The 19525-nt window shown below is 35.1% G+C and overlaps 1 protein-coding gene across 1 annotated transcript; it reads left to right on the forward strand.

Annotated features, from left to right (window-relative positions):
- The first annotated feature begins 43 nt into the window (after nt 1-43).
- Nucleotides 44-16867, forward strand: LOC132547579 (persulfide dioxygenase ETHE1, mitochondrial-like). Its single transcript, XM_060211360.1, has 8 exons — nt 44-117; nt 4476-4761; nt 8524-8668; nt 9088-9273; nt 9898-9990; nt 12255-12344; nt 12846-12962; nt 13978-16867. Exons 2-8 carry the CDS (start codon nt 4492-4494, stop codon nt 14031-14033), a joined length of 957 nt encoding a protein of 318 aa, XP_060067343.1. The 5' UTR covers nt 44-117; nt 4476-4491; the 3' UTR covers nt 14034-16867.
- Nucleotides 16868-19525: the final 2658 nt, after the last annotated feature.

The raw sequence follows: 19525 nt of genomic DNA on the forward strand, positions 1-19525 counted from the left end.
TTATATGACCTTTACATGCATGCGCAGAACTTACTTCCGCTCACGTCTCAAAGAGAAAGTAGACGGCCTACGTGCAGTCGACTGAGGTGTACACAAAAAGAATTTAGTATTGAAAAGGTACGTAGCATTGTATCAATTTCTCATTGCATTTAACTTGTTTAGACAAGATAAACTTAAACAGAAACTCGATTTATGATATGGCAAAGTCAAAAAATGAATTATGAATCATGCATTTGTTTATAATTACTGTTCACACTATAGAAGCAGAGCGCACTGCTCCTACAGCTGTATTCTATTCTAGTGACCCAGTTCTGTCACTTTCAGCAACTCTGTTTATAGTCTCGTTCTGCCTTAATGGACCTAGACAGTTTTTTTTCTTTGAACAGATGACTTTATGTCGATGCTCACATTCATTCTGCTGTTAATTGGTCCTGACTGTGATACATTGCCAAATAGGAAAGATTCCTTGTTAAAAGAAAAAGGATCTAATAATGTTTTAAAGCTGTAGAGGAAATTTTGTACAATGGGACAGTCCCACAGTGTATGAACTATTGTTTCCCTATCTAGATTACAAATAACTAAGAAACTGACAGAGGGGTTGTATATGTTACAAAATTAAAGATATTAATTAATTTTCATCATTTTAATCTTATAATAATGTTAATGTACAGACTAGATAATGAAGTCTTAATCATGACCAAACACTATATTTACAAGACAAGATGCCTTCAAAATACTCTATCAGTAAATGCCTTAAAATATCACCATTTTGTTAAAAAAAATATATGAAAAAATGGAACAACTTCCTAGAATTATAAGATTAAAATTATGAAAATTAGTTAATATCTTTAATTTTGTAACATAATACAACCCCTCTGTTAGTTTCTTAGTTTTTATTTCAAATTACTATAGATATAATAAATATATATATATATATATGTGTGTGTGTGTGTACAGTTTAGCTTAGCTAACAAAGGGCTAAAACCTTTTTCTTATTGCTCTGCATTTATCTAACAGTTATGTCCCTTTGCCATACTTAATCTGAAAAACATACAGTTGAACTTCCTGTTTGAACATACCATAAGTTACCTTTATTATAACATGGATATATTTTTTGTCTAGATGGGTATAACCCGAACTCATTTTTTTATCCCTTTTTTTCCAATTTAAACCCAAAATGTAAATTGTGTCAGACCTATTCATTCCGTGTGTAAGGCCAAAAGTATCATAGTTCTTAAATTATTAAATTATTTATAAACTGATTTTATACCCAAATATATGCATAGTGATGAGCTACAGTACAAAAACAAGATTTTTTTTCATCCTTTCCTGTCTTTCTTTTTTCTTTCTCTGCCTTTCTCTTCCACTTTTCTTCTTTTCCTGTTTCTCTTAATAAGGTAATAATATATGTGTATTTTTTTTATCAACTGATGCAAGTTAGCATACACGTGAGCTGTGTGATGTCTGAGTGAATATAATATGCTATGAATGTAATAAATACCATATATTGCTGAAAATTCTGAATAAAAAAGAAAATTACAAAAAAAAAAAATTCTGATGAAATGTAATGTTAGCTTTAACAATAGATCACAGGTCCTCGTGTCTGATATACTTCTAGCCAATTTTGTTCTATCTTTCTGATCTAGTCAGAAATTGGAACTTTCAGTTCTTGTTTGATCCATTTCAGTGTATTCATTCGTTACTCTAATTGTTTTTAATTGGGATCATGTATACATAGCAATTTTAACTTTTCTTCCATACCCTTTCCACTTGTACCTCAGAACATTTCAGTTGTTCCATTTGCTATTTTAGAATTTTTCTCAATTCAAGTTAGCTTACTTTTTTTTCTTTTTGTGACATCAGCTTGTTCCAAGTTATGAGTAAACCCTTAGCTCCCAGGATTTTCAATGAAACTGAAGAAGATCTGTCATTTTACTTCAACATGAATTTTTACCCTTTTCCAGCCAAATTTTTGGTAAGCAACCCCTATATATGTAGGATGCAATCTTTTTAAATATTTTGACAAAAATCATGTTTTACCAGTAATGATGTTACCATAGCAACCATAATTTTGCATTCTTGTTCCCCAGGTCATATCAGCTTATCTAACTACTTTCCCTGTTCATTTCAGCTTCTGTTTTTCAACTTGCTCCTCTAGCAAGTTCATTTTCAAACTTATTCTGCTCGCCATTTCAGCTTGTTTCACTGGCCAGTTCAGTGTTAAGCTTTATGTTCTCCTGGTCATTTCATCTCACGAATTTGTTCTACTCACCATTTTATCTTATCCAACTTGTTCTCCGAGCCATTTCTGTTATCAGTGTTCTACGTTTCCCCTGGTAATTTCAGCATTTGTTCTTTGGACTATTTCAAGTTTTCTCCTTGACCTTTGCGATTTGGTTTTGAGGTCAATTTTTAAGTGATTTTTTTTTCAGTTTGTTATTTATGTCACTGTTATGTAACACTTATCAGACTTTGTATCGGCTTTATTGACTTTGTGTTAAGTATCTCAATAGATGTACTACGTAAAGTCTGTAATCATGTAACTGACACAGTCATCATGTAATTTATCAAAGCACCTTAAAAGAATGCATTAGATAGCCAAATACCCATCATTGTACGTTTACCATTATCGTCAGTAATATCACCAAAATCAAACAATATTGATATTAGTGGTATACAGTATATATATATCTATACCTGTACATTTGTCTGTCCTTATAGTACTAGAAGGAACTTTATAACTTTATAACCCCTCAACTACTTTGTTGTGTCACCTGCAGAGCTGGCAGACACTTAGGGATCACTTTGTCCATCGTCACACGTAGGCGGCATTGGCGGCGTCCGTACGAAAGTTTTCCAGACTTTTTTCGGTTATGCTTTTGAAAATTTGAAATTTTGAAATTTAGTAGATGGCTTCTTGTTGGAAGGGTACAGATTAAGTTTGATTCTTGGCTGTCTGTGACCCTTCTTGGCAGAGTTATGCCCCTTTGAACTTAGAAAATTCTCTTCTCATGGAATATTGTTTTCTGGACTTTCTTTGGTTATGCTTTGAGTTATCAAAATGAAATTTAGTATATGGCTTCTTGTTGGAAGGGTACAGATAAGTTTTGACATCCAGTTCGATTTCTGGGCGACCATAACATTTTATGCAGGCGACACATACAGTTCCGAGGAACTCTTGTTTTATCTTTACACCATATATACATCGTAGTGTAACGACATCAAGTTGTACATCTACATATGTGCATGCATGAGTATACATGACTTCTGTAGAAATAAAACCCTTGTATAAGTATATTGACCCCTCGTCAGGACCTGATTTGGATATCCTAATGCTAAAACCTTGATATTCAGTTTGAAAACTACTTTAATAAAACATTGTTTACCATGATACCGAAATCTACTTATTTATAACTAACTACTTGTACATGATTTTTTTTCTTCTTTCTTATCTTAAGTGATAAATCAAGTGGACATGCTGATAACCTACTTACTATGATTGGTTATATATATATATATAGATAACCTTGATTTAATTCAGGTAAGTGGTAGACCTAGTATGATTATGATAACCCGAGTTTCAGGTCAAATGTGCACCTCACAGGTATTGTATGCAGGCACAGTGGATTAGACGGTTACACTGTTTTCTGTTGGAAAAAGGTACAGATATATTTTTAGAATTTTCCTGCTGAAAATAATTTTGTTGTATGTTAATGTACTCTGATCTATTGCTGATGATTTCCACCTTAAGGACGTTGTTTACAGATCTGTAAGAAATATAATTAAAATATGCAACAGAGTCACGTTGAAACACCTCTATAAAAAAACATCCGGGGGAAATTAAAAAAGAACTTTTGACAAACAGGGAAATAGACTTTGATGTATTTATTGAAATACTTGAATTGCTTAAGAAAAACTGACTTAATAACTAATACTGATTTTTTTTTTTTTTTTTAAATTTCATAAAGTTTAGAAAAGTTTTCTTCAATTTTTGTCATTATAAGATGGTGTAGTGGTTGAATAGTAGGATGGCACAGTGGTAACACACTCGCCTTTCACTTAGGCATCCAGGGTTTGATTCTCGGCACAGTCGTGAAAAAGTTTTGGGTCACTGTCATGCCTGACCATGTGGGTTTCCTCTAGGCACTCACAATAAGACCCCTTGCATGCTTCCGTCTGGCTCAACAGGAGAGATTATCATAAGCTGATAGCTTGTTCTCCAAATGTTGTTATATTAAAACAGTTTATATTTTATCTATATTTATTCTAAGAAAAATGATCTGTAGACGAATGAAAGAATGATTTAACTGTTTTAATGTATATTCTAATCTATCTGAATTTGTCCCTAACACATATACCAATATCCCTTTCCCCTACAAACCCCTACCCACCTTGTAGTCCCATATTGCAACCTTTGTTGGACATTTCTTCAATATAAGCAATTTATTTGTCAACTGATGGTATCCTCATTTTAGATTTCAGTTTTTGAACATGGCGCAGCCCATGGTTAAATTGGCAGTTCTACGCCCTGGGTCATTTTTGCGGTCAGCCACGAACTCTAATTTCCGGGCTCGGTTTCTGTGCGCTGTCTCTTCCACTAATGCATTACATTGGAAGTGTTCCATATCAAAACTTCAGTCACAGAAGTCAGATTTTTTCTCAAAGTCAGCATTGTTAAAAAGAAACAGGAATTGTGTTTGCATAGGAACTCGAAAGATGTCTGACATCACTGGAAAAGAAAAAGATTATATTTTTAGACAGGTAAGGATTTTATACTTTTTTCTACCTCAACTTTAACAATTTTTAGGTTACCTAAGACAAAGTCTCAAGGTGACCTTTGTTTCAGGTGACCTTTTGTGATCCCCTTTAGTCCGACATCATGCATTTTCAATGAAATTTTACAAAAATCTTCCATGGCTTAAGTCACACCAGAATTGTAAATTATATGGTACCCAACCCCCAGGGGCCTGAGGGGTGGGACCAAAAATTGTCTCAAATTGACTGAAATTTAAACAATTTTCTTCTCCAATCCCAGATATAGTAGAATCAAGTGCTCTTTAAGGATGGAAAGGCCTTCTGATGCTTTACCTAAATTGTAAATATCATGACCCCGGGGTCTCCCATTTCCATCTGGGGAGGAGGTTAAGTTGGCTATGGTTTATGTAGAAAAATCACATTTTTGAATAACATTTATTAATTTCTATTGGAATTAGTTCAAATATGGACTGAATTATTAGTTTGAAATGACAGCACATATTGACCTTAGCTGACTCTCAGGGGCTGATAGTGGGACAAAAAGTGAGTCATATTAACTGAAATTTCAAAGATATCTTGTTCAGACAGGACTAGTAAGTCAAACTCTTAAAACTGTAATGGACTTAGATAAATTCTCTCAACTTCGACAAAGGATAGAAAGAGCTCAAAATAGTATTTAAAATGTATTTAATTCACTGATTTAAAGTTATATATGTATATGTGTATCAGTTTAACACCTGGAAACAAATATTTATAGAATAATGATATGTTATCTAGATTGTAAACAACCTTATACACCCTAGACCAACAATGCAAACAGACTAACAGTTTATTCCTCAATATCAGATCAACATTTTCCTGTACCTGAACATGTCTGATTCATTGGAGTCCTAATACTGTAAACCTCAAAGATTCAATCATTTTTACCCATCCAACTTTAATGTAAGAAGTTTTAAGGCATAGAAAGCATACCAATGATGAATAAAGGGATTTATCAATGACTTGGAAAGCATACACATGTTGAAAAAAGGGACTGATCAGAGACATGGAGAGCATACACATGTTGAAAAAGAGGCTTGTCAATGGCATGGAAAGCATACACATATTGAAAAAGGGACTTATCAATGGCATGGAAAGCATACACATATTGAAAAAGAGGCTTGTCAATGGCGTGGAAAGCATACACATGGTGAAAAAGAGGCTTGTCAGTGGCATGGAAAGCATACACATGGTGAAAAAGAGGGATTAATCAATGGCATGGAAAGCATACACATGTTGAAAAAAGGGACTGATCAGAGACATGGAGAGCATACACATGTTGAAAAAGAGGCTTGTCAGTGGCATGGAAAGCATACACATATTGAAAAAGAGGCTTGTCAATGGCATGGAGAGCATACACATGTTGAAAAAGAGGCTTGTCAATGGCATGGAGAGCATACACATGTTGAAAAAGACGCTTGTCAATGACATGGAAAGCATACACATGGTGAAAAAGAGGCTTGTCAATGACATGGAAAGCATACACATGTTGAAAAAGAGGCTTGTCAATGGCATGGAAAGCATACACATGGTGAAAAAGAGGCTTGTCAATGGCATGGAAAGCATACACATGGTGAAAAAGAGGCTTGTCAATGGCATGGAAAGCATACACATGTTGAAAAAGAGGCTTGTCAATGGCATGGAAAGCATACACATGGTGAAAAAGAGGCTTGTCAATGGCATGGAAAGCATACACATGGTGAAAAAGAGGCTTGTCAATGGCATGGAAAGCATACACATGTTGAAAAAGAGGCTTGTCAATGGCATGGAAAGCATACACATGGTGAAAAAGAGGCTTGTCAATGGCATGGAAAGCATACACATGGTGAAAAAGAGGCTTGTCAATGGCATGGAAAGCATACACATGGTGAAAAAGAGGGATTAATCAATGGCATGGAGAGCATACACATGGTGAAAAAGAGGCTTGTCAATGGCATGGAAAGCATACACATGTTGAAAAAGAGGCTTGTCAATGGCATGGAAAGCATACACATGGTGAAAAAGAGGCTTGTCAATGGCGTGGAAAGCATACACATGTTGAAAAAGAGGCTTGTCAATGGCGTGGAAAGCATACACATGGTGAAAAAAACGGCTTGTCAATGGCATGGAAAGCATACACATGGTGAAAAAGAGGCTTGTCAATGGCATGGAAAGCATACACATGGTGAAAAAGAGGCTTGTCAATGGCATGGAAAGCATACACATGGTGAAAAAGAGGCTTGTCAATGGCATGGAAAGCATACACATGGTGAAAAAGAGGCTTGTCAATGGCATGGAAAGCATACACATGTTGAAAAAGAGGCTTGTCAATGGCATGGAAAGCATACACATGGTGAAAAAGAGGCTTGTCAATGGCATGGAAAGCATGCACATGTTGAAAAAGAGGCTTGTCAATGGCATGGAAAGCATACACATGTTGAAAAAGAGGCTTGTCAATGGCATGGAAAGCATACACATGGTGAAAAAGAGGCTTGTCAATGACATGGAAAGCATACACATGGTGAAAAAGAGGCTTGTCAATGACATGGAAAGCATACACATGGTGAAAAAGAGGCTTGTCAATGGCATGGAAAGCATACACATGTTGAAAAAGAGGCTTGTCAATGGCATGGAAAGCATACACATGTTGAAAAAGAGGCTTGTCAATGACATGGAAAGCATACACATGGTGAAAAAGAGGCTTGTCAATGGCATGGAAAGCATACACATGTTGAAAAAGAGGCTTGTCAATGGCATGGAAAGCATACACATGGTGAAAAAGAGGCTTGTCAATGGCATGGAAAGCATACACATGGTGAAAAAGAGGCTTGTCAGTGGCATGGAAAGCATACACATGTTGAAAAAGAGGCTTGTCAGTGGCATGGAGAGCATACACATGGTGAAAAAGAGGCTTGTCAATGACATGGAAAGCATACACATGGTGAAAAAGAGGCTTGTCAATGACATGGAAAGCATACACATGGTGAAAAAGAGGCTTGTCAATGGCATGGAAAGCATACACATGGTGAAAAAGAGGCTTGTCAATGGCATGGAAAGCATACACATGGTGAAAAAGAGGCTTGTCAATGGCATGGAAAGCATACACATGGTGAAAAAGAGGCTTGTCAATGGCATGGAAAGCATACACATGTTGAAAAAGAGGCTTGTCAATGGCATGGAAAGCATACACATGGTGAAAAAGAGGCTTGTCAATGGCATGGAAAGCATACACATGGTGAAAAAGAGGCTTGTCAGTGGCATGGAAAGCATACACATGTTGAAAAAGAGGCTTGTCAGTGGCATGGAGAGCATACACATGGTGAAAAAGAGGCTTGTCAAGTACATGGAAAGCATACACATGGTGAAAAAGAGGCTTGTCAATGACATGGAAAGCATACACATGGTGAAAAAGAGGCTTGTCAATGGCATGGAAAGCATACACATGGTGAAAAAGAGGCTTGTCAATGGCATGGAAAGCATACACATGGTGAAAAAGAGGCTTGTCAATGGCATGGAAAGCATACACATGGTGAAAAAGAGGCTTGTCAATGGCATGGAAAGCATACACATGGTGAAAAAGAGGCTTGTCAATGGCATGGAAAGCATACACTAATTCTGACAGTTCTTTGGGTTTATTTTTTTTAATCTTTCAAACTGTTAACTTATAAAAAAAAAAACATGGTTAAATAAACCTTATTTTGTCTGCCTGTAGAATTTACATTCACTTTTGTTTTATATTTTGTGTTACAGCTGCTGGACTACAAATCCTTCACTTACACCTACCTCTTAGCTGATCCAGTCACCAAGGAGGCAATACTTATTGACCCTGTGTACGAACTTGTCGACCGTGATGTTAACCTAGTTCACGCCCTTGGCCTTGATCTCAAATTTGCAAGTATGCATAATTGGATGGTCCTCCATCTTTGATCTGTTTTCCGTCCAACTTTAAAGGTCGTTAGTGGGATATTGTCTGCATTTGGGACAGATCAGACAATTAAAATGGCAGACACACATTCATCTTTAGATAGTTACAGTTTGTTATTGATATTTCAGAGAAAAAATTGGATCAATCATTCTCCGATTTCCTATGTAGGTTTTTTTGGTCATTTTTGGAAAGTTAAGATGGCTGACTGTGAGCTTGACCTCCTGACTTGCAGTCAGAGGTAATGTGTTTAACCCTGGGCTTATCATAATATAGTGAGGGAGCAGCTGTTAACAGGAATAATGATTAATATCAATCTCAATCTATGAAATTATTTTCTCCTTACCTTGTATTAATAAAAAAGGAAATTTTATTTCTATGTGTGTCTATAGTTAACACACATGTCCATGCTGACCACATCACGGGCACTGGTGAGATAAAGAAGAGGATCCCCTCATGTAAAAGTGTGATCACAGAGGTCAGCGGAGCCAGTGCCGATATCAGAAGTAAAGACGGGTCAAAGGTCGAGTTTGGAAACTTTTCGTTGGAGGTGGTGAGAACCCCAGGCCACACCAATGGTAACTAGGAGGATCTCTGTTTCAATGGATCAGTAATTTAATGTGATGGATTTCTATCAATTCTGTATTTAGATATAAAACATCTAGATTTAGATTTTTTTTTATTTCATTTTATTTTTTTTTTTTTATTTATTTATTTATTTTTTTATTTTAGTATTTAGTATATAGATCACATCAAACAAACCAGATAGATACATAACATGGTTAATCTTACTTATTAAACAATATCTTAATGATATCTTGGATTATTTGTTGATAATTATAGATGGCATATTTATATCTGCTAGTAGTTACCTCCCTTTGCATAACACTCGGTCTATACAATAGTTCTTAGCTTTCATCAAGATAAATAGGCTAGAGTAATACTTGATCAAATGGGAAAAATTATTGTGTTGATGAATAATATATTTATAATATATATTAAGAGCAAGATGCTCCAGGCACATCAATTCAGGCCAGTAAATTATAAATATATTTCTTTTACATTAGGAGAAAGATCAAGTCTAATCTGAGTTTTTTTATTTATTTATTTATTTTTTTTAGCTTAGTTCAGTAACTGTAATAGATTGACAGATTTTTCTACGATCTTACTATGTGATACCTATGGGATTGTCTCTATTTCAGGGTGCTGTACCTACATTTGGCATGAGAAAGGGATGGCATTCACGGGGGATGCACTGCTCATCCGTGGCTGTGGGCGTACAGATTTTCAGGAAGGTCAGTACAAAAGTTTGTAGTAATTACATGTTTACAAAATAGTATTACTGTGGTTCATTGATTTTATGTATTGATAAGAAAACACAACTCAAGTACAGGAGGAAGCATAATCCTTCATTGTCAGATAAATTTATTTATCATAACATCATATAACTAATTCTCACCATGCTGCATTTGTCAAATCAAACCATGACTTTTGTAAAGGGAAATAACTCTGAGCTAAAATTTAAAAAACTGTTGCCCTGACTTGTATCAATGACATTTAAAAATGATGAGAGGAACACTTTCTGATGGTAACTACAAAGCTGTACTATGATAATACCTGTTCATATTACATGTACAAATGGGTAATATTTCAATATTCTTTGCAAAAATGCTGTATATCATAACAGTTGTGTTAATGTAGGCATCAGACTGTCCTGAAATTGATATGAGATTTTCATACAAATATGAAATTCTGAATTTTATGCAAAGTTGGCCCAGAATTTAATCAACAGCAAATCAATAACTGAAGCAGGTATAATACCTACAAAACTTCACAGGATGTCACCAGAACTACAAACAAAGGCTATAGGACGATGTGAATTGATAGACACTGAGTTAGCTAGCAAGGCTACTTATAGCCTGGGCCAAATTTTACACAACAAAAAGACCTAATAATGCACCTATACCTCCGCAGAGAGGATAAAAATGAATTTTAAAATTAGGTCAGTAGTTGATGATGTTTATTGTAAATACAGGTAGTTAAGATAAGTAGATAAAAAGGAAAACACAACAATGTTATAAGTGTTCAAATGTCTTATCATTAAGAGCAAAAAAAGAAGAAAAAAGAAAGGAAAGATCCAACATTCCAAGAACAAATAAAGATTAAACAATGGTGGGTTCCAAGATTCCTCTGGGATCTCATGTATATGGCTAAGATACCCAGACACATGCAGGGTTTTCCATAAGAGCCGGTTGCCGGCCAATTTGACCGGCTACTTTGATCATTTGGCCGCCTACACCAATCCAGTTCCGTAATAATGTTCCGTACACGACTACACATACACGGCAGGCAAGCCTCCTGCTTTCACTACACAGCCTACTATTAACAAAATTATGGAAAACCCTGCACATGATAAACACCCAAATTATTATCGTGTCTTCGCTGACACAATGATACCATCTTTAGCATTGTACTTTTATACAATGGCTACACTCCAGCAATGCAAGGGCTTCACATTGACTTGTTGCTTTCCTAAGACAATAAAGGTGCTGTCTCTTTCATATTGTCTTATAAGGCAAAAATACCCAACGGCACCAATGATCAAACAAAGCAAGTGTGATTTGATAGGACGCTGTCATGATGACCTTACAAAGGGCAAGTTTGATACGCAAATTCAAAATAGAAATGGACCTTTGCAATGTCTTTTGCCAGTTATTTGAATATGTCAGTACTCAAGAAGTTGCTTTCAGACTGTCACACAATAAGATGCATTCATGAATGGCCAGATGATTTTAAAATCAGAACTGAATTTGAACATTTCTTTCATGGTGTGTCCGTTTTTGCTCAATTAAGGGACAGTATGACGCTGGTGTTAAGGAAGCTAGGAGGTGTGTATGGTGACAGCTAGAAAGTGAGTGAGTGCTACGAGGGATAATGTTTCCATGTTTCCACTACTTGGAGTAATCAGAAGTTTGTGTTACCAGTTGAACCTTGACACCTAGAGTTGTAGGGTTGATATTTAGCTCCCTGTAAATAACACAGGACTTGTTTAAGTAAACAATAAACGTTTTGAATGACAGAGAATCGTAAACACTGGAGTCAATATGATTAGATCTGGAATTTGATTTACCTGTAGTTTTCTGGGATTGAAAGTTGTATAATTATATGAGGTGCAAGGAATGGATCTACGCTTAGACATTAAATTGACTGTAATATCTGTATCATTTTTAATTTTTCACTTATGTACGGAGAGGTACAGTAATCTCTTTGTGTCAGGACTTACATCCACCAATGGAAAATTTGTAACAAGACATATCTTATCCCAGAACTTATTTGGTTCATATATTCAAACCATAGCACCATACCACCGTGATGTGAAGTTTATAAAGTAGGCAGGTAGTTTGAGGCTTTAATTTATGAGGATATTTCATTGGAAGGTGAGATCTGGCAAATTAGTGCACTAGTTCTAAAAATAGCTAAAATGTAGGTAGAAGAAAAAAATATTTATATATATATCATTACATAGAGCATATGTCAGTTCTCCACCATTCTGTTCCAGGTGATTCAGCCACACTGTATGAGTCTGTACACTCAAAGATCTTCACTCTCCCATCTAACTTTTTACTATATCCAGCGCACGATTACACAGGTGAGTGAGAACAGTTGTAGTTAAGTAGGTCAAACTTCGGAGCCTGGTGTGGTTCCGTTTTGACAAAGGTTGTTCGTTTGTCCTTTAAATACATTTACATTAATTTCACACAAAAAATGGTTTTGATATACATACAATCAGAAGTTCTGCTATTCAACCGTCTTCAAAGAAGTTTTAGCTTTTCAAGGCAATCATAGATATTCACAGGAAATTCAGAAATCTAGTCGTTGGGTGTGATGTCCTTGTATCAGAGTAAAACTTGTGTAGCATTGACTGTGTTAAGTAAGTAAGGTAAAACTCATATCAGATTATACACGTTGTACATGTAAAAGAAATAGCTGTTTTTATAATCCAATCTTACAGGGTCTTTACCAAAGTTTACTTTATTCAATTTGAGATATTTTACATCAGCAGCCATTGATTTATTGTAAAGCTAGCTAAAGCTGTATTAATCAGTTTTATTTTTTCTGTTGTGAGGCTCTCTACTTGATTTTTTTAAAGGTCAAACAGTAACCACAGTGGCAGAGGAAAAGGTTTTAAATCCTCGTCTATCAAAAACCAAGGAACAATTTGTGGAGATCATGGCTAATCTCAAACTACCATATCCGAAACAGATAGGTATGATATATAACATTTAGAATTAACAGAGTTTGTAAACTCAATCTTCTGTACCTAGAACAGATAGGTATGATATATAATATGTAGAATTAACAGACTTTGTAAACTCAACCTTCCAGTACCTAGAACAGATAGGTATGATATATACTGTAGCACCAAAAATTACCAGTGTTTGGTAGTTGTGATGTTACAGTAAACAGAGATACAAAGGATTAAACATCAAATTAATTATTCTGACCATAAATAGATTGCTAAGAGTTATTTTTGATACAGAGTTATCCCCCTTCCAATTGGATTAGATTGTTAAGAGTTATCTTTGATACAGAGTTATCCCCCTTCCAATTGGATTAGATTGGATTGTTAAGAGTTATTTTTGATACACAGTTATCCCCCCTTCCAATTGGATTAGATTGTTAAGAGTTATCTTTGATACAGAGTTATCCCCCTTCCAATTGGATTAGATTGGATTGTTAAGAGTTATTTTTGATACACAGTTATCCCCCTTCCAATTGGATTAGATTGTTAAGAGTTATTTTTGATACAGAGTTATCCCCCTTCCAATTGGATTAGATTGGATTGTTAAGAGTTATTTTTGATACACAGTTATCCCCCCTTCCAATTGGATTAGATTGTTAAGAGTTATTTTTGATACAGAGTTATCCCCCTTCCAATTGGATTAGATTGTTAAGAGTTATTTTTTATACAGTTAACCCCCCCCCTTCCAATTGGATTAGATTGTTAAGAATTATTTTTGATACACAGTTATCTCCCTTCCAATTGGATTAGATTGTTAAGAGTTATTTTTGATACAGAGTTATCCCCCTTACAATTGGATTAGATTGTTAAGAGCTATTTTTGATATAGAGTTATCCCCCTTCCAATTGGATTAGATTGTTAAGAGTCATTTTGATACAGAGTTATCCCCCGTTCCAATTGGATTCATTTTCCATTGTTTTACAAGATCATATGGATGAAATACCTTAAACATGTGTATATATGTGCTTCTTATCAACAGATCGTGCCTTACCAGCTAACTTGGTTTGTGGAGTGTTTGATGATACCCCAAAGTAGGAACCAGTCACAACGCTTACATTGTTGTATGGTGGTTGTCATAGCTACCATTGCAGACTTGGTGTCTTGGAGAATGAACACAATATGGAAGCCCTTGAACAAGTTATATTTATCAATTGTCAGAAAGGTTTGACGACATTTGAAATTGTTACATCTGCCTGTATCATAGCCATGTTTACAATGTCTTTCAATTTAGAAATGCCAAGGAATCAATTTTTATGTAATTTTGTACAAACAGATTTACACCTTTTTATCAGTTAACAAAATGTGCTCCAGTTTCATATTTATTTTTTTGTAATAAATTTTTCTTTTGAATTAACTGGGAACTTCAGATCAAATTTTATAAGTTACAATGTTTTGGGTTAGTATAAAACATTGTTGTTTTGACTTCATAGTCTAAAGTATCAGGAAACATTTCGACATTATGCTAAGTTCCAGTGACTATGAACAGATCAGAGGACGAACTCTTCATCTTTATAGAATACTCATTTCTTCTTCAGTTCTTTTCTCTGATTTTAGGAACAAATGCATTCTTGCCACCTTTTGTGTTTTAGTGAGAGTTTTTTCTCACTATTTTGACCTTTAAACTCTATTCAGTTTAGGTATAGCTCTGAAACAGCCTATGACTACCTGATCATGATTAAGGCATTGTATTTCTCAGGACATTTAGTTTTTCTTAATGGTTTTATTGAAAAAAAAATAAAATGTTTGGCATATATATGGATTTTTACGACATATATGGCTTCATCTTCACATTTTTATTAATTTTTTTACCCAGAATTCTTTAAATAATTTTTTGTTGTATAGTTACCACTGTGCCGCCCGACCACCCATACATCATTTCATTTGCTATATCTGCCGACTGAAATTCTTTCTTGATATATTGTAATTATATAATAACCTTTGTATCAAACAATACCAAACATTTAATAAATAATACCTGGTAAGCTATATTTTTTCCCAAGTTAATATAAAACTGACTACATCAGGTATTTCAACTTCAAGTGGCACGGGTTTTAAGTCCTTTGTACTTGAAAATGGAGGGGAATACAAAGTTTGTCTTCATCTGTCTGGTTGGATGGATGGATGGATGCTGGTTTTTAGATGATAACTTGAAAAAAATGATGGATTTTAATGAAACTTCACTTAGTGTCAGGTTAGGAGGTAATACAGTGTGGACGTGAGTTTGGGGTTGACACATCAACTACGAAGTTACTAAAAATAGACTTTTATCGTCAGATTTTGTATTCAAGTTGATAACTTGAGAAAGGATTGATGTATTTGGTTGAAACTTCATACAGAGTTAGCTTATGAGGTAATACAGAGTGGAATTATGTTCGGGGTGAAAATGTCAATTATGAAGGTCACTGTTAAGAAAAAATACTTTTTTTCGTCCTATTTTGGCTTTCAAATGATTGACTGATTGTATGTAAACTTGATGCAATTTAATATCATTAGAGAATATGCATGATGGGATTGAGTCAGAGGTCAAAAAGTCAATTGTGAAGGTTACTTACTACAAAAAAACATATAGATGAGACATCTGGTCATCGCTCTCAATTCCTTTACAAATACATCTACTTGTAAGTATCAAGTTCAGCCATTCACTTCTAAAAGACCAGTTTTGGTTCTGATATGTTGATGGAATTAGATTTATCCTAAAGGTATTTATAACTGTCTAGTGCTGGATTTGTAATTGTTATTTTTATTACTTTTTTTTATCAACGAATATCTGTTCATGAAAATTTTGAGAATTGATTGCATTTTGGATATATGTACATGTAAATAGTAGTTTGAGAATCATCATTTTAAGATACTCTGGAGCATTTTTCATTGGCTGAAATTGATTGTGCTTTCCAAATATGGACAATGATGTTATGTCATGAATTTTAAATAGCACAACAAAATGGCTTCCGACGTTTGATTTTTGTAAAATTGTTAACTTAAGAGCTTGTCTAAAAGTATCTTTAATTTTTTTTTTCAAATTATCTTGAATGTTTTAATTTCGTATGGAGCTATGGCTCACAAAATGATTTGTTTTTATAAAACCTCATTATTGAAGATTCTATATATTTATACAATGTATATATGTGATTTTGATGATTCGTAGTAAATGTGTTTTAATAGTGTGTAATATAGAATGTTGTATAATATCAGAAAGTAAACAAATAGAAATAGTGAAACATATATATATACACAGGTAAATAAAAAGATATACAGGTTGTTGAATAATGGCCACATTGAATAAAAATTTTAATATTTTTTTTTACTTTTAGCAGCTAATTTAAAGGCAGTATGTTTTTGTTGAATATATAGATTGTTTTAGGTTGTCATTGGATACGTTGTGTTATGTTACAAAAGTGCTAAATTCGGTCATGTTGTATTATGTTACAAAAGTGCTAAATTTGGTCATGTTGTATTATGTTACAAAAGTGCTAAATTTGGTCATGTTGTATTATGTTACAAAAGTGCTAAATTTGGTCATGTTGTATTATGTTATAAAAGTGCTAACTTTGGGCTTGTTGTGTTATGTTACAAAAGTGCTAACTTTGGGCTTGGTGTATTATGTTACAAAAGTGCTAAATTTGGTCATGTTGTATTATGTTACAAGAGTGATAATTTTATGTTGTCATGCTTTTTTTTATATCCCAAAAATTTACCAGTAGTTTGTGATCTCACCTGGCCCAAAGCAGTAGAAACAAGTGTTTTGAATACTTTTCCCATAATTTAAACAAATCATTTCAGCTAACTCAACCAGGTGAGCCATACAGGCCATATAGGCCTCTTGTTTGGTGTTGTTTATTATTACTATAAATAAAGAAATGTATAATCTCCTTAGCTTAATTGTTACTTTTTTTCAAAATTGCTGCTCCGCTTACTCTAATAGGAAAAAAACATAGTCTTTGATTTCAGAATTTGTACCTTTACCAGACCTGTATTTAATTAATTGAACAGAGCAATAACGTATAAGAAATATCAAAAGTTTATTTTGTATACAAAGTTGTATGTTACAACCTTTTCACTCTTCAATCACATACAACTATGCATTTCAATGCTGGAATTCTATGAACAGACATACTGAAGGTTTAATGGTAATTAACTGTACTTTACCTATGACCAAGATACTATTTATAGAAAAGACAGATAGATGGATTCACACCAAACACAAGTATTTGTGGATTAGCTATTATGCCATGGTAACCAATTAATATAAAAGGAATTTTGATTAGAATTTTCTTCCCGTACAACTCCTCCAAAACTACGTGATCAATTTCAATGAAACTACACAGGAATGTTGGGGATCATGTGAAGACTATGCAACATTTTTTGTCCAGCAAATATTGGTTGCCATGGTTACCAGTCAATTTAAATAGGTTCTTTCTGGAAATTTTTCCGCACAATTTATAAACTAATGAATCAGTTTCGTTTTTATAACACATTAAATGTTAGGTGCAATGTGTAAATGTCCTTTTTAAACAAAAAAATGTGTGGTTGCCTTAGTAACATGTCATTAAAGATAGGATTTGTCCTCACTTGTTTTACCATCAATCTTGTGTGTAAACTTTCCTTTGAAACAAAGTCTTTTAATAACCAAAAAGCCCAGATTCTTATATTGGGCCTGTAGGATGCTGAGATTAGGTACTACCAAATTTGTTAAAGTGAAAGATCTCAATAAACAAAAGACCCTCTCTCTCTCTCTCTCTCTCTTTGACGGGATGGTCATTACTGATCAACCGCGGCACTCTTCACGAATCGTCGCCATTGACTACGGTTCTGCGCCAGTCTGAGCAACTCAGCCATGCTAATGTCCGCGATGTCCTTCACGTTGTCTGATATTCTTGTTTTTGGTCTTCCACGTCCTCTTTTTGCCAGGGATTGTAACAAAGAGCAGATCTTTTGTTAGGCTGTCTGTTCTGGCCACATGTCCCAAAAATCGCAATTTCCTGTCCTTGATGTTGTCTAGCAGTCTTCGGCTTGGTCCAATCTTCTCCACAACCCATCCGTTTGTGCAAAAGACCCAGGGTGCTGATATTGATCGTATAGCATGCTGGGATAAAGGTCAAGATTATTGGTATGGTTGAACTTTACGTCCTTTCAAGGTCATAGGGGTCCGATGAGGTAACATTTAAACACCTTGTCTTCAATAGTCAAGGCCCATGGTGCTGATATCGGGCCTGTTGCATGCTGGGATTAATGGCTACCAACTTTGTTCATATGATTTTCCTTGGCTCTTTTTAAAGTTCACAGAGGTCTAATGTGTTAAAATCTTTAAACGACATCTCAATAGCCAACATAATTTCAAGTTTGCAGAAACTGATTTTATGAACCGACAACGTTTTCTTTGTATGCTGTAGAATAGTTGAGAAATTTAGGCCTATTTAGCCTCAGTGATACAATGTTACATATCTTGAAAATCATATGACCGTTAAAGCCCTTGAACCTCTTGGTATATAACGAGTTTTTAGCCTACGAGTGACACAAATGATAAGGTTAGTACGTACATGCGTTGTAGTTAATGGGCAAGTGTCACCACAGTCCAATATTCCATATGAAAATATCCAGTCCTAGAGAAAGGAAACTGTCATCTTAAGCTAGTAATGCTAACCTGGTTTGAACTATTACCAATAGAAAATAAAACAAATGATGTTCAAATGTTCAAATTTTCTTACATTTGTGAAAAAAAACCTATAGTAAAATTTACCCCCTCTCCAGGGTGAAATGTACGACCATTGGGTCATGAAATTTACAATTTTATTAAAGCATCTGAAGGCCTTTCCATCCACGAATATTTGATTCTATCTTACCTGGGATTTGAGACGATTTTTGACTTTCAATCTATTTGGCGCTTTTAGGTCCTGCCCCTCAGGCCCCTAGGGGTTGTTGTTTTCCAAGTGAAATAGAAAATATTAAAAGTTTACGACGCACGAAGCTGGAAAAGAAGGGGCCGCAATTGGTCACCTGAGACAAGGTCTAAACACCAAACACAGAACGATACTCATGTCCCATTTCAGACACAAACCAAACGCGGAATAACCTCATATCCAAATCAAGATAGAAAACCAAACGCGGAATGACTATCACGTCTCCCTTCAGACAGAAAACCAAACGCAGAATGACCAACTATGTCCCCCTTCAGACAGAAATCCACACGCGGAATGACCATCACGTCCCCCTTCAGACAGAAAACCGAACGCAGTATGACCAACTATGTCCCCCTTCAGACAGAAATCCAAACGCAGAATGACCATCACGTCCCCCTTCAGACAGAAATCCAAACGCGGAATGACCATCACGTCCCCCTCCAGACAGAAATCCAAACGCGGAATGACGATCACGTCCCCCTTCAGACAGAAATCCAAACGCGGAATGACCATCACGTCCCCCTTCAGACAGAAATCCAAACGCGGAATGACCATCACGCCCCCCTTCAGACAGAAATCCAAACGCGGAATGACCATCACGTCCCCCTTCAGACAGAAATCCAAACGCGG

This window comes from Ylistrum balloti, unplaced genomic scaffold (genome assembly GCF_031769215.1).
Source record: "Ylistrum balloti isolate Yb309-2 unplaced genomic scaffold, AGI_CSIRO_Ybal_v1 Utg369614, whole genome shotgun sequence".
NCBI lineage: Eukaryota > Metazoa > Mollusca > Bivalvia > Pectinida > Pectinidae > Ylistrum > Ylistrum balloti.